The following is a 17821-nucleotide window of genomic DNA, read 5'->3' on the forward strand; positions in this document are numbered from 1 at the left end:
AAAGGAAAAGTAGTCTCGTCTTAGTTGTCAAGGAGGTATGTCCCCATACCAAGTTACATTTATACAATATAAACAAATATTTTTTTCAGCTGCTTAACAAGTCAAATTGCGTGATACAAGTAAAATTAAATTATGACATACGGGCTGAATGCTATATTATATATGTTTTGCCAATTAATAAACTGGACATGTGTTTTGCCAATAAATATATCTTAATTTAATAATCCAGCCTACAATAGCAACAGGAAATTGTGCTTAAATTGACCAATCTTCAAAACCTTAAATTGTGTACATGTGTGTGGTGGCGGTGGTGGTCTTCATCCACTCAAACTGTCCCAATCCCCCTCCCGAATTCAATTTCTTTAAGTGTGCAGCAGGGTTTGACACTAAGGCACGTCCGACCGACCGAGTCTACTAAATGATAGGTCCGGTCGGGTAAAATGTCGATTTACTAGTCCGACTGGTCGTGTTAAATAATAAACAAGAAACTACCAATCTTGAACCGTGTGGTGGAATAATCTCTATTTTCAGTTCTAATAAATAAGTCGCGGTCGGCAGTGATGTTTTACGACATCTACTCGATGTTCATTTTAAACAGTTTATTTGAATTGACTATAATAAAGTGTTTATCAAGTTAATAAATTACGTCGTAAACGTTTGTCATTTACATGAAGTATTTATTTCTGGAAAGTTGGTCAGGGCTAGTGGATATAAAGTCAGGTCTAGTAAAAATCATTTGAAGTAGCCCGACTGGTCTAGTGTTGAAAAAAGTAAATGTCAAACCCTGTGCAGTGTCGACCCATCCAAGTCTGCTGCTTCGAAATATCGGTGTCAAATGCAACTAGTTTACACACAAAAAAATATAGACAAAATGATTTGATGATTTGCATTTTAGTTGCTTCTATTCATACACGCTATACAACAGTACTGAATCTATAACTGAGAGAGAGATAGAGAGAAAAAGAGAGAGAGAGAGAGCATCAGTAATTGTATACAGGTACGGGAAGTTTAATCAAATCTTGAAATGAACAATATTAATTAACCATTCCACTTCATTCTGATATATTTAATTTACCTTTTTTCCGTGTTAAATTATTCGGCTGGCACAAGTTAGGACTGCCCCCTCTCTTTTTAAAACCGATGTTACGTGCCTAGCTATCTAACGCCCTCTCAGTCAAAAATAAAATAAATATATAATCTATATTACAACAACTTCATTGGATTTACTAGTTGTTTTTTTTTACCACCGTAATGCATGTTTATGCAAGCGGACAATCTAGGCATTTTTAAAATAATTTTTTCCATCTTCGATAACAAAATGTATTCAGTCCACGAAGAGCAGAATGGACCCAAAACTCAATGCTTTTATTTGTCATTTTATGGTCCACATTTCTTTGAGCTGGTATAACTCATGCTATTCATCAAATTGAAATCATTGCCAATCTATATCATGTGATATTCATTTGTTCATTTTTAAAGTCAAATGATCCTGAAAGTCTCTTATTTGGTGAACTCGTGCTGTGAAACAATGTGCCGACTAACATGTACAGGTGTTTGTGTACGGGGTGTCGAGAATTTAGGTGTGAACGTCTACGGGGAAGTCTGCATACGGATATGTATCAATATCTTGATATATCTATATACAAGAAATAATCCCGATTTACAAACATGTTGAGGTTTCTACTTGGAGATAATTAAAATCCATTTAGCGACACTGTCCACTCAAACATATAAACGTGAAAAACTAATACATAACGAACGTCATAAGTTAAGATGAATTGTTTCGAATAGCAAACTCCAACATGTAAACAATTTAAGTAAGTTATCAAATCAGTATGATAATTCTTTAAAGATAGACAGTGAAGGTGCATTTTTTAAAATTAAATTACTATTTCAAATTTACAATAATATATATCATTAAATGATATGAATATATACAAGTCGCCGTTTTATACGTTTTAATTTTCACCCACTAATATTTCGCTTAGTATTTATTATCTTTTTTTATCACACGAAGGTGTACGTTGGCACAAAGGAGACACAGATGCCAGATATCCACTTAGATCCTCCATGGACTTAAAGGTCTACCTCGCTCAGAAAATCAAGACTTCAGAGGTGCCGACAATTTTAAAGGTCCACCGTGTTTTATTTTAAAAAATTTAGTTTACGAGGTGGATGTTCAAAAAATCCATTTTCTAATTAGTTACTATAATTACTCAAGTTTAACCAAAATTATACAGTTGTCTCTCTTTTTTTATCGTCAATTAATATCAATTATAATGGAAATTGATACGAATCGATATAAATGCAACTTGAAAATATAAACTCGTCTTTGAGATAGACGGTAAACCAATACTATTTGCTGTGGTCCTTTCACCGCAAGGATATTTTTGATCACGATTTTTCAATTATGTCCAATACAGCGGGAAAAAATTGTAAAGTGTTATGTAGTGGGGAGGGGGGATATATCACAAATTTAAACATCATGATAGAAAATATACAAGTTCCTAGTATTTTATTAGTTGTGATTTACAACCAAAATAAGCCCAAAGAATATATATTAACCTATGCGTCCATTTTTTGTGTATTACACTGTGATTCTCATAACGTCAACATCATGACATTATAGCTTTTCTGCTGAAAAACAACACAAAGTTTAAACGACTGTAAAACGAAAACTAGAAAAGATATAGTTGTAAAATAAATTGTTCTATAACCTATAAATCCTAGAGCATCAACTGTGAAAGCCTCATTTATTTTGGCGAAAGGGCCAAATTTAGTACTTTGTGGTTCAGGTTCTTTCCACTTTTCTGGCCCTGTGGCTTTTGAAAGGAATTTTTTAAAAAGATTTTCCCTATATACTTGTATGTAAAACTTTGATCCCCCTATTGTGGCCCACCCTACCCTGAAGGGCCATGATTTTTATAAACTTGAATTTGCATTATATCAGGAAGCTTTCATGTAAATTTAAACTTTCAGGCCTTGTGGTTCTTGAGTAGAAGATTTTTTAAGATTTTCCCTATATATTCCCATGAATAACTTTGATCCCCTACTGTGGTCACACCCTACCCCTGAGGACCATGATTTTAACAAACTTGAATCTCCACTATGTCAGGAAAAATGTAAATAGTTTATGATGACGACAAAAAATTGATCAGAGAATTGATCAGAAAAGCTCATTTGAGCATTCGGCTCAGGTGAGCTATGTCATTCAGAACTTGCTGGAAGTGAATTTTCCTACACATCTCAAGAAAAGTAACAAACAATGAAAATTATATGTTCTTTCAGTTGCCTAAGTTTCATTTATCTGTGACTTAAGTTTACTGAAGAACGCCACTTGCCCTCAGTAATTTGGGACAACCTTCATATATGCTAAATATAGATCTTGAGGAAAGTGCCTAAGATTACCTATTATTTTGTCTGAAGCATTGCAGGCAAGTGCAAATCTGGTGGTTTTTGAGTAAATCTCCATAGTTCTCCTCAAAGCTTGCTGTGCTCCATCTGTCATGCTGGAAAAATGAAAAGTGCATTGAAGATAAAATTCTTAATTATGAAAGCATTTATCTGCTAAAAAATTCTACGGAAAAAATTTATTTACTTCAAAATTGATCAATATTTCATCAAACATCGTATATTTCACATGATTGATTCTACCATAATGTAGGCATATTTATTCAAAATACCAAAATTATATGCAATAGATTTTATATTGTTTACATGTACAATATCATCCTGTATTAATTTACAATAAGAGTATCGTAAACAGTACGTAATACCCTCATGAGAAAGGTTATATAGGGTGTTTTTATTATAAGGTGTTTGTTTTGTGACATTCATTAACAAACATGGCGAAAATGCCAAAAGTTGTAGAACTTAATTTACTTAAGGTACAGTCCCTGAAACGTTCTACTTTACCATTTTTCTGTTCGCTCACCGTGCGTTCAAATTTCGCTCTCTGTTTACAATTTTGCGCTCACCGTGCATTCACAAAGCGTTCATCGTACGTTCACTGTTCACTGTCATTCGGAACACCAAAGTCAAAGGATCGATTTTCATAGCAAGGCAAAAATGAAAAAAAGGAATGTGTGCATAAGAGTGAAAGTAAACTTTCTTATTATATCAGAAATTTGATTTATAAAGTACAAATATCAGGATTATCAACTGCGAAAATTCATGGAAAACTGCGGATCACTCATAAATTTCAAAGAATAAAATAAATTATTGTTATTATCATTACAAAACACCAGTATTGTTTGCATGGTTAAAAAGTGGGAGAAGTTCTGAATAAGAGAAAAATGCAAGAGTCTACAGTTATGAATTTAACCCCTATACATGTACATGTAGTGAAGAACGAGCAACGAGCGCTGGTATCATTTTAACATTTTCAAGTTTGCATGGGCAAAGGCACAATTTATTATATTTCATTATGTCTCACTTGACAAGAATTCTATATAAGTTTATTATTATTACTATTTGAAAGATTTGTATTTTAATCAGATTGAGCTGTGACATACTTTGCTTTGTGACACATGAATAAAGGAAGGTCAGCAATATATTACCTGGTCTTTGAAATTTTCATAGGTTATTGATACAGGGTTCCAAATTACCGCTTGCCCACTCGCATTGGCAACTAAACTTTGCTTGTGGGCACCCCAAATTTCTGTTCTTGTCGCCCACTTGGCGACTGTAATTGTCCAATCAACATTTTTCTTTTCAACTGATCCGAGTCCTAATACAGTCTTCGCAAAACTCAGTGGTCCTAAGACCGAGGCCAGTGAATTTTACGGTCGGGTCAGTGAAAATTAAAAATCAGAAAGTCCGATGGGCTTGTAGACTTTTTGTAAGTCACATTAAATATAATGTTGGATTTAGATATTCTAAACGTCGATCTTGTTTGCTTACATTTACCATAAAAATAAAAATGAATAAAAAAAATGTTTGGACATCGTGGTTTGTTTATTTCGTAAAGAACGATAACTATACTTGCATGTAATTGTCAAGATAACTTGTACGTTGATCATGTGACTATTAAACGAACAACTTGTTGAAACAACAAAAATGGCCGCATTCTGTATCGCACCGCACACCGGTAATTGTTGCTTTATTGCATTGTCCAATTAAAATGAACTTCGTCAATTGCAGTTAATATCTCTGATTTTATGCAATTTCTATAGTTTATAAGGCTACTTCCTAAGGTGCACTCGGGCTGTTTTCATGTTTGTGAAAAATACGTGAATTTGTAGTCTAGTTGTTTGTGGGCAAAAAGAGAGAAAATACCATGTACGGTGTTGTTTTTCTGGTATCAACAGAAAGGATGTCTTGAGGTGGATATGAATACGAGTAATAACCATAGTTTCAGTAAATTAATTGTACAATTTTACAATGCATTCCATAATGTATGTGATAAACATGAAAATTTAGGGGTCCAGTAAATTTCACTGTGGGCCAGTAAATTCAGACAGTTCACTGGTCCGACTGGCCAGCAAGTTTTAAATGTTTTCGTGAAGACTGCTAATATAATTGAAGTTCAATTTCCGGTTGAGATTTTGCCACTTGGCGAGACACTGCTGGGGTATTAAACCTTCCAAAATGTAAACCAGAAGAAGTTGAACAATGCAAGAGTTAATTCAAACAAAAAGAACGTCTGTTTTTACCAAAGTGGAAAGAAGGGGAGAATGTGGCTCGAGGAGGGCGAAAAGGAGATGACATGAACATGTGCTGTATGCACAAAACAGGACACGAAAGGTCCAATCATTATGACAGCTTGTCCGAGTTATAAACTTGACAGCATTGTAAACATAACTTTCGAAATCGCATAAAAAGTCTGAAGAAGCGTGTGTTAAAATCAGACACCGCAAAGATCATTAAGTACATGAACTCTGATGTTTTTGCTAGAGAGAGAGAGAGAGAGAGAGAAAGAGAGAAAGAGAGAGAGTTGAAGGAATTACAGAAATGGAAACAGAATTTGAATATTAATATTTTAACTTTTTAAATAAATTGAAATGTGACCTGATGTTTCTTTTTTCTTGTAAAAAAAATCATGTTATTCAATTTCATAGGTGTGGGTTAACTAAAATTTCATGTGGGCTAAAATGATTTCTTATTCAGGGGCCCACTTGGCCCCTAAGGTATTCAGTCGAAGTTGGAACTCTGTGATATATGGGTTAACCTATAAATCTATGGATCTATACCCCATCTTTGAATCTCTCAGAATTTGAATTTTTGACGTAACAAGAATATCAGTAAAACTGCATCTAACCAATGAACTACTACATATGACATAATGATCAATAAAGGTTGAAATACTGTTGAAATGAAGGTTTCTTACAGTACGGCCAGCGCGGATCCCGTATTAGACAGCGCTCCCCCCGAGGTATGTTAATCTTTCCCGCGCTATCCCGCCGAGGGATTTCATTGCGGGGCAGAGTTACACCGCCGCGGTGTGAAGTACCGTTGTTTACCTGTTAGGGCAATCTACCTGTACAATAGTTATTTTATTCATCGGCAGAAAATGATTACGGCTTGATTATCGTCAGCTTTCTGGCATTACATACCGGCACATTAAATAAATCATTTAACAAAAAATAAAAAATAAAATCGGGAACGTTTATTTGTCCTTACTAAAACCAGATACACATGTACTTAGGATTTACATGTATCATATTTAATACACCTCAAACTTTTTTATTCTAAAAAAAAATCCGTTATTTAATTTTGTTTTTTAGTATTTTATGCTCCATATAATGATAATGTACCTTGGATAAGAAGCTATGTGCTAATAATATTTACAGTGAAAAAAAAAGAAAGATTTACAAATGACCGTATATGAGTGCAAGATTAATATGTTCTGTCTGTTTTAATGGCGTTCACATATGTATGCAGACTTTGAGAATTGATTCAAAAATTTATTTATAACAAAATATCATTTTGTGTTTTTTAGGAATAAAGAAATGTCAATTTTTATATTTTGCTAAAAGATTTTCTCTTCCCATTTCTATATGTACACCTATTGGCTCCGTGCTGCACGTGTTCTTAAAACAACACACGGGGGAGAAGTGGACATGATAAAAATCTGGTGTGTATATGTTCAACGTGTCGCATAAAGGACGTGAAAATTGTAATGTCTCAACCCAAGGATATGCAATCTGCTTTCTTAATTCTTTTGATTACGGTATGAATGTGAGCAACATCAAAACATACTCTCTAATTGCATACATGTATGTTTAATCAAAATCCAACATATTTTGTAGACTAATCGCACATGCATAATTAAGGTGGGTGGCGTATACCCCCAAAAGTGCGTTTTACTTGTTATCAACTTTGTGTTATTATATTATATGATATAATTGCCTTCTTATATTCCAATCTCTCACTCTCTCTCAGATTAAAGCCTCAACAATGTAAATTAAATTGAACAATTTGACAAGCGTGCACTGATCGTTGTCTGGGGCGTTGAAGCAGACAGGAAGCGTTATGTAACAGGTATACACATACCTCATACCTAGATATACACGTACCTGAAGCCTGTTCAGCAGAGCGGACGCACATGAATATTAGGAATGTTCACAGGCGCCCGCTCTGCTGAACAGGCTTCTGTTTTCATAGATATACACAGTATGCATGTGCTAATATTTTGAAATTTTACCATTTGTTATTCTAAGAGGAAAATCAGATTTAAACTACAGCTGGAGTTTTTTCTTTTCTGTTGAAAATTATTCACAGAAATCATCAATGTTACAAAAAAATTGAGGAAGTATTGGAAAAAATTTTTAATAACAAAATATTATTTTGTATGTTTTAAGAATAAAAAAAATGTCAATTTTATATTATGCTAAAAGAAAGATTTTTGTTTTCCCATTTCAACCAAACATCGTTTATATGTACATGTACACTTGTTGGGTCCCTGCTGCACATGTTCTTAAAACAACACACGGGGGAGAAGACCCTGTGTGTATATGTTCAACGCGTCAAAATTGTAATGTCTCTACTCCAGGGGATGCAATCTGCTTATCAGCTTACAATTACATATACCCAACAAATTTTACCAGTAATTAAACTAGGGTGGTTTTTTTAAAATTCCTTCATCAAGTGCTGGTTTCCTCGCTTACAACTTACTAATTCGTTTTATTACGTATGGTACATATGATTGTCAGCATCATCAAAATTACCTGCATGTTGAATCAAAATTTATCATACTTTGTAGAGTAAGGCCACACATATACGACAAGGGTGGCGTATACCCAAAAGCTGCGTTTTACTTGTTATGTACTTTTTGGTATTATATTAGGTAGACAATAATCTAGAGTGAAAGGAAGCCAAACATAATTCTGCCATCAGATTTTGTTTTGACAATCATTAATATGTAGTATACTAAAATACTTAAATATTTTATTTTAATTAGATTGATGCTTTATTTGTATTGATTACAAAGCGGCGTTCGTGTGGCTAGTCTAATGTTGTCTTAGCAGTTTCACGAGTAGCGCGTGCGTTGATCGAGGTCTGGGGTGTTAAAGCAGACAGGAAGTGTTATGTAACAGATATACACATGCCCGAGACCATTCTCTAGACAATGAACCCTGTTAAGTTAGGACGTCTTCACAATGTCTAGAAGAGAATACACGCATGTTATTGTAAAGACAAAAATGTACTGTGTTAGGTATAGCTATAGGGACTCGTAATTAAAATTTCAAAGCGGGCGAGATTAATTATCGTTTGAACTGTGTGGCTATCGCGCGTGTCTTCAATTAATCAAATAAAGGCTTCGGGAGGGATGAGGAAAAGTGTGAGAAGTTTTGGTAAAATGTGATTTTACAAGTGATATTAAATACTTTTTTTTATATAGAAAAACTTCTTATACAAATATTTCAATTACAGGAATATGAATATAAACATCGGGTATTTCGGTAGGTTAGTGGGTATATCGGTATTTTATGAGGGTATTTCGGTAAATCACGGGTATTTCGGCAATTCTAGTTACCCAATAAATAACAAACATTTAGATGTACACTACTACTGTTAGAGTTCACATTTCTGCACTGCACACATCTATAATTATGTTCCCCAAACAAAGTTTGGGAACATATTGGTTTTACTCTGTTTCTTATTATTATGTTCCCCAAACGAAGTTTGGGAACATATTGGTTTTACTCTGTTTCTTATTATTATTATGTTCCCCAAACGAAGTTTGGGAACATATTGGTTTTACTCTGTTTCTTATTATTATTATTATTATTATTCTTTCTTTCTTCTTGGGACTTTTTTGTCCACGAGTGTTCTCAGAAACTACTCAAGGGATCAATCTGAAACCTTTTTAGGATGATAGTATAGCATATGTAGATGTGCGGAACGAATGTCATTTTGTCTGAAAATGCATGCATGTGCATGCACGTGCATTGGATTTTTTGTTTACCAACTTTGGAATCAGTCTAACTTTTTTATTTTTCAATGAAATCGTTTGCTATTTATATCGTAGGTATAACAAGGGACCCTTAACTGTTTGGCATCGTCAAAATTTCAATTCTGCACGCGCATGCACGTGTGCTTCAATTTGATTGGATAATACAAAACCGTTTATATCATTCATGGTAATCAAGGAAATTTAATGATATTTACAGGATAGGTAGACATTTCAAATATCTACAGATCGATGTAATAAAAATTGCAAACGCGCATGCGCATGCACGTGCATTGTCTTTTGAAGGTTCAATTTTTTCAATGACCATAACTTTTTAGTTTTTTATCAAAATCTTTTCAAACTTGTATTGTATATGTATCTTGATATTCTTAACAAAAGTGTATAGTCATAATTACCATTCGGCACGTGCATGCACGTGTGCTAAATTCTGATTGGACGATTTTCAAATCGCCATAACTTTCTTATAAATGATGGAAACAATATGAAATTTATACTGTAAGTATATCTATCAAATGTCTATTGAATGACATCAACATTGATGCCGAGTCATACTCACGTGCCCGTGTATGCACGTGCATATCTTTTCCTTCATTTTTCGGGTACTAAAATGGTCAGAACTATTGAATTAAAAACTGAAATGAATTCAAATTTACCCTGAGGATCTATGATATGAATGTCTATGAAATGGTGTAAACAAATTTTCCATTATCAAAATTGCGTACGCGTGAATGCGCGTGCATTGTAATTTTTGACTTCTAAATTGAAGTATTGGTCTATAACATTTTTAAATTGCAATGAATAGGATTGAAATTTAGGTTGCAGGTATGTTTTGGGCCTGTCAATTTATTAATAGTGTCAAAATCACTTCCCTGCACGCGCATGCACGTGCGCTTAATTCTGATTGGACGATTTTGAAATCTCAATAACTTTCTTATGAGTGAAGCAATCAATACCAAATTTATATAGTAAGTATATTGTTCAAATGTCTATTGATTAACATCAACTAAATTGCTGTGTGGTACTCACGCGCACGTGTATGCACGTGCATTGATCTCGGTCTTTGTAGTTTTGAGTTGTTGTTAATTTCTCGATTTTCATTGAACTGTTGTGAAACTTCTCTTGTACTCATATGGTAAGACTTGTAATGTATCGAGATGGTCAAATTACTTATCAGCACGTGCATGCACGTGCACAAAATTTTCAGATCTTTATAACTGATATGTACTAGCATGAAATGGACTGTACGTTATGAAATAGTTATATATTCACATGCTAGACAGTTTGCCATGGTCAAAACCACTTGTACTGAAATAAATGGCACCGCTTGCTAAATGGGGGAATGTTTGGGGAACATGTGTAACGGTCCCCGTTACAATAAGTACTAGTTATTATTATTTTTATTCTTTCTTTCTTCTTGGGACTTTTTTGTCCACGAGTGTTCTCAGAAACTACTCAAGGGATCAATATGAAACCTTTTTAGGATGATAGTATAGCATATGTAGATGTGCGGAACGAATGTCATTTTGTCTGAAAATGCATGCATGTGCATGCACGTGCATTGGATTTTTTGTTTACAAACTTTGGAATCAGTCTAACTTTTTTATTTTTCAATGAAATCGTTTGATATTTATATCGTAGGTATAACTTGGGACCCTTAACTGTTTGGCATCGTCAAAATTTCAATTCTGCACGCGCATGCACGTGTGCTTCAATTTGATTGGATAATACAAAACCGTTTATAACATTCATGCCAATTAAGGAAATTGAATGATATTTACAGGATAGGTAGACATGTCAAATATCTACAGATCGATGTAACAAAAATTGCAAACGCGCACGCACGTGTATTGTCTTTTGAAGGTTCAATTCTTTCAATGACCCTAACTTTTTTGTTTTTTGTCAAAATCTTTTCAAACTTGTATTGTATATGTATCTTGATATTCTTAACAAAAGTGTATAGTCATAATTACCATCCGGCACGTGCGTGCACGTGTGCTAAATTCTGATTGGACGAGTTTCAAATGGCCATAACTTTCTTATAAATGATGGAAACAATATGAAATTTATACTGTAAGTATATCTATCAAATGTCTATTGAATGACATCAACATTGATGCTCAGTCATACTCACGTGCCCGTGTATGCACGTGCATAGCTTTTCTTTCATTTTTCGGGTACTAAAATGGTCATAACTATTGAATTAAAAACTGAAATGAATTCAAATTTACCCTGAGGATCTATGATGTGAATGTCTATGAAATGGTGTCAACAAATTTTCCATTATCAAAATTGCGTGCGCGTGAATGCGCGTGCATTGTAATTTTTGACGTCTAAATTTAAGTATTGGTCTATAACATTTTGAGATTGCAATGAATAGGTTTGAAAATTAGGTTGCAGATATGTTTTGGGCCTGTCAATTTATTAATAGTCTCAAAATCACTTCCCTGCATGCGCATGCACGTGCGCTTAATTCTGATTCGACGATTTTGAAATTTCAATAACTTTCTTATGAGTGAAGCAATCCATACCAAATTCATATAGTAAGTATATTGTTCAAATGTCTATTGATTAGCATCAACAAAATTGCTGTGTCGTACTCACGCAGACGTGTATGCACGTGCATTGATTTCGGTCTTTGTAGTTTTGAGTTGCCGTTAATTTCTCGTTTTTCATTGAACAGTTGTGAAACTTCTGTTGTACTCATATGGTAAGACTTGTAATGTATCGAGATGGTCAAATTATTTATATGCACGTGCAAGCACGTACGTGCACGTGCAGAAAACTCTCAGATCTTTATAACTGATTTGAACTAGTATGGAATGGACTGAACGTTATAAGATAGTAATATATTCACATGCTACACAGTTTGCAATGGTCAAAACAACTTGTACTGATATAAATGTCACCACTTACTAAATGTGGGAATGTTTGGGGAACATCTGTAACGGTCCCCGTTACAATAAGTACTAGTTATGTTCCCCAAACAAAGTTTGGGAACATATTGGTTTTACTCGGTTTCTTATTAAGGTCTTCCGTCTCCTGCGGAAGACCTTACTATTATTGTTCGCGTTCTTCTTCTTCATTATTATTATTATTATTATTTTCCTTGGTAGTACACGCGTTTTTCTCAGCCATTTCTCGATCGATTTTCACGAAATTTTCAGGAAAGATGTCTTGTGATGACGAGACTTTGCTTGCAAAATTTCGTGCATGACGTCACTTCCGGTCAGGAGTTATCTCTCTTTTAGTGACTTTTTGAAGGGCCTTGTTGTCCACGCATCTCCTCCGTTAGTTTTGAAGCTAGAGTCTTGAAATTTCTACACAAGATAGAGTAAACATTTTAGAAGATTTGTGGGGAATTCGATTTTACCGGAGGCGATTTGCCTGAACGCTCGCCTGGACCTGAAAAAATGGATGCCAAAATTTTTCGCCGATTTCGGCGATTTTTGACCTTTGATCTCCAATATCTTTTTTCTTGCAAATATTTTGTTAAGACATGTAGAACAAAAGTTGTGCACATTTACAAGATCTTTTCGAAAATATTAAAATTTAGGGGCTAGCCCCTTAAATTAGGGATCTAGAAGGGCTCAAAGTCTACATCAAATATCTCAGAAATCGTTAATATTTTGGTATAAGTCAAAGAACAAAAAATGTTCATCTCAACAATCCAAATCTATTCATATAAAAATTTAGGTCATATGTTACGTAATAAGGGATTTTAAGGGCCAAAACCATAAATTTTTTACCCCTTGTATCTCGAAAACGACAAATATTTTGAAAAGCAATAAAGAACAAAAGTTGTTCAGAATGATGATCTGAACAATATGCATATTTCGTTTTTACCCTATGTGGCCCCGTTAGGGAGCTACAGTTTGGCCCCTAAAAATTACTTCTAGAAATAACTCCAGAACGGTAAAGAATTTCTAAATACTTGTTGAACAAAAAATGTTTGAAATGTCATGACCTTTCTTACGATATCAAGCAAAAGGGGCTGACCCTTTAAATTAGGGGCCCAGAAGGGTCCAAAGGTTTATGAGAATATCTCAGAAACTATTAATATTTTGTAATAAGTCATTGAAGCGGAAATGTTCATCTAAACAAGCTTGTTCTTATCAAATCAAAAAGTAGGTCATATGTTACGTAATAAGGGATTTTAAGGGCCAAAATCATAAATAATTGACGCCTCATATCTTGAAAACGACAAATATTTTGAAAAGCATTATTGAACAAAAGTTGTTCAGAATAATAATCTAAACAATATGTACATTTCGTTTTTTCCCTATGTGGCCCCGTTAGGGAGCTACAGTTTGGCCCCTAAATATTTCTTGTAGAGATAACTCGAGAACGGTAAAGAATTTCTAAATACTTGTTGAGCAAAAAATGTTTAAAATGACAAGGCCTTTCTTACGATATCAAGCAAAACGGGCTGGCCCTTTAAATTAGGGGTTCAGAAGGGTCCAAATGTTTTTGAGAATATCTCAGAAACTATTAATATTTTATAATAAGTTGTAGAAGCGGAAATGTTCATCTCAACGAGCTTGATCTTATCAAATCAAAAAGTAGGTCATATGTTACGTAATTAGAGATTTTAAGGGCCAAAATCGTAAATATTTGACGCCTCATATCTTTAAAACGACATATTTTTGGAAAAGCATTATTGAACAAAAGTTGTTCAATGTGTCATAACCTATCGATCAATATCAAAAAATGGGTCTGTGGGCCTCATGGCTCGCCTGTAGAGTCGATTTTTGTCGATATCAGTCGATTTCAAAAACTTGTAACTGGTAAATATTTTGTAAGGACATATTGAACAAAAGTTGTTCAGTTTATCGAGATTTATCGATTGATATCAAGAAATAGGCCTATGGTCCTAATGGCTCGCCTGTAGAGTCGATTTTTTGTCGATATCGGTCGATCTCAATAACTTTTTACAGGTAAATATTTTGTAAAGACATATAGAACTAAAGTTGTTGAGTCTATAGAGGGCTAACAAATGACATCAAGAAATAGGCCCGCGGGCCTTATGGCTCGCCTGGAGAGTCGAATTTCAAACGAATTTCACAGCAACTTTGCTTCAGAAGCTTATGATATGAAAAATTGATTATATCTAAAGTGTCTTAAAGTCGGAAATTTAATTGGGACTCATTTGTCTTTTTTTTTTTTTTTACTCCGAGTGCATCAACAAATCGGACGGAAGACCTACTCGTTGCTCGCAACGAGATCGTGTCTAGTTATTATTATTATTATTATTCTTTCTTTCTTCTTGGGACTTTTTTGTCCACGAGTGTTCTCAGAAACTACTCAAGGGATCAATATGAAACCTTTTTAGGATGATAGTATAGCATATGTAGATGTGCGGAACGAATGTCATTTTGTCTGAAAATGCATGCATGTGCATGCACGTCATTGGATTTTTTGTTTACAAACTTTGGAATCAGTCTAACTTTTTTATTTTTCAATGAAATCGTTTGATATTTATATCGTAGGTATAACATGGGACCCTTAACTGTTTGGCATCGTCAAAATTTCAATTTTGCACGCGCATGCACGTGTGCTTCAATTTGATTGGATAATACAAAACCGTTTATAACATTCATACCAATTAAGGAAATTGAATGATATTTACAGGATAGGTAGACATGTCAAATATCTACAGATCGATGTAATAAAAATTGCAAACGCGCATGCGCACGCACGTGCATTGTCTTTTGAAGGTTCAATTCTTTCAATGACCCTAACTTTTTTGTTTTTTGTGAAAATCTTTTCAAACTTGTATTGTATATGTATCTTGATATTCTTAACAAAAGTGTATAGTCATAATTACCATCCGGCACGTGCATGCACGTGTGCTAAATTCTGATTGGACGATTTTCAAATGGCCATAACTTTCTTATAAATGATGGAAACAATATGAAATTTATACTGTAAGTATATCTATCAAATGTCTATTGAATGACATCAACATTGATGTTGAGTCATACTCACGTGCGCGTGTATGCACGTGCATAGCTTTTCTTTCATTTTTCGGGTACTAAAATGGTCATAACTATTGAATTAAAAACTGAAATGAATTCAAATTTACCCTGAGGATCTATGATATGAATGTCTGTGAAATGGTGTCAACAAATTTTCCATTATCAAAATCGCGTGCGCGTGAATGCGCGTGCATTGTAATTTTTGACGTCTATATTTGAGAATTGGTCTATAACATTTTGAGATTGCAATGAATAGGTTTGAAAATTACGTTGCAGGTATGTTTTGGACCTGTCAATTTATTAATAGTCTCAAAATCACTTCCCTGCACGCGCATGCACGTGCGCTTAATTCTGATTGGACGATTTTGAAATCCCAATAACTTTCTTAAGAGTGAAGCGATCGATACCAAATTCATATAGTAAGTATATTGTTTAAATGTCTATTGATTAGCATTAACAAAATTGTTGTGTGGTACTCACGCGCACGTGTGTGCACGTGCATTGATTTCGGTCTTTGTAGTTTTGAGTTGCCGTTAATTTCTCGCTTTTCATTGAACAGTTGTGAAACTTCTCTTGTACTCATATAGTAAGACTTCTAATGTATCGAGATGGTCGAATTATTTATATGCACGTGCATGCACGTACGTGCACGTGCACAAAACTCTCAGATTTTTATAACTGATTTGAACTAGTATGAAATGGACTGAACGTTATAACATAGTTATATATTCACATGCTCCACAGTTTGCAATGGTCAAAACAACTTGTACTGAAATAAATGTCACCACTTACTAAATGGGGGAATGTTTGGGGAACATGTGTAACGGTCCCCGTTACAATAAGTACTAGTTATTATTATTATTATTATTCTTTCTTTCTTCTTGGGACTTTTTTGTCCACGAGTGTTCTCAGAAACTACTCAAGGGATCAATCTGAAACCTTTTTAGGATGATAGTATAGCATATGTAGATGTGCGGAACGAATGTCATTTTGTCTGAAAATGCATGCATGTGCATGCACGTGCATTGGATTTTTTGTTTACCAACTTTGGAATCAGTCTAACTTTTTTATTTTTCAATGAAATCGTTTGCTATTTATATCGTAGGTATAACAAGGGACCCTTAACTGTTTGGCATCGTCAAAATTTCAATTCTGCACGCGCATGCACGTGTGCTTCAATTTGATTGGATAATACAAAACCATTTATATCATTCATGCCAATCAAGGAAATTTAATGATATTTACAGGATAGGTAGACATTTCAAATATCTACAGATCGATGTAATAAAAATTGCAAACGCGCATGCGCACGCACGTGCATTGTCTTTTGAAGGTTCAATTCTTTCAATGACCCTAACTTTTTTGTTTTTTGTGAAAATCTTTTCAAACTTGTATTGTATATGTATCTTGATATTCTTAACAAAAGTGTATAGTCATAATTACCATCCGGCACGTGCATGCACGTGTGCTAAATTCTGATTGGACGATTTTCAAATGGCCATAACTTTCTTATAAATGATGGAAACAATATGAAATTTATACTGTAAGTATATCTATCAAATGTCTATTGAATGACATCAACATTGATGCCGAGTCATACTCACGTGCCCGTGTATGCACGTGCATAGCTTTTCTTTCATTTTTCGGGTACTAAAATGGTCATAACTATTGAATTAAAAACTGAAATGAATTCAAATTTACCCTGAGGATCTATGATATGAATGTCTGTGAAATGGTGTCAACAAATTTTCCATTATCAAAATCGCGTGCGCGTGAATGCGCGTGGATTGTAATTTTTGACATCTAAATTTGAGTATTGGTCTATAACATTTTGAGATTGCAATGAATAGGTTTGAAAATTAGGTTGCAGGTATGTTTTGGGCCTGTCAATTTATTAATAGTGTCAAAATCACTTCCCTGCACGCGCATGCACGTGCGCTTAATTCTGATTGGACGATTTTGAAATCTCAATAACTTTCTTATGAGTGAAGCAATCAATACCAAATTTATATAGTAAGTATATTGTTCAAATGTCTATTGATTAACATCAACTAAATTGCTGTGTGGTACTCACGCGCACGTGTATGCACGTGCATTGATCTCGGTCTTTGTAGTTTTGAGTTGTTGTTAATTTCTCGATTTTCATTGAACTGTTGTGAAACTTCTCTTGTACTCATATGGTAAGACTTGTAATGTATCGAGATGGTCAAATTACTTATCAGCACGTGCATGCACGTGCACAAAATTTTCAGATCTTTATAACTGATATGTACTAGCATGAAATGGACTGTACGTTATGAAATAGTTATATATTCACATGCTAGACAGTTTGCCATGGTCAAAACCACTTGTACTGAAATAAATGGCACCGCTTGCTAAATGGGGGAATGTTTGGGGAACATGTGTAACGGTCCCCGTTACAATAAGTACT

The 17821-nt window shown here is 34.3% G+C and overlaps 1 protein-coding gene across 2 annotated transcripts in view; it reads right to left on the minus strand.

Annotated features, from left to right (window-relative positions):
• LOC125664664 (replication factor C subunit 2-like) overlaps window positions 1-17821 on the minus strand; it is a 119080-nt gene that overhangs the window by 34474 nt on the left and 66785 nt on the right. For both annotated transcript variants that reach the window (XM_056154518.1, XM_056154520.1), the window contains one exon: window positions 3409-3509. In XM_056154518.1, coding sequence (XP_056010493.1) covers window positions 3409-3509 — 101 coding nt within the window. The remainder of the gene's footprint in view (window positions 1-3408; window positions 3510-17821) is intronic.

Source organism: Ostrea edulis, chromosome 1 (genome assembly GCF_947568905.1).
Source record: "Ostrea edulis chromosome 1, xbOstEdul1.1, whole genome shotgun sequence".
Lineage (NCBI taxonomy): Eukaryota > Metazoa > Mollusca > Bivalvia > Ostreida > Ostreidae > Ostrea > Ostrea edulis.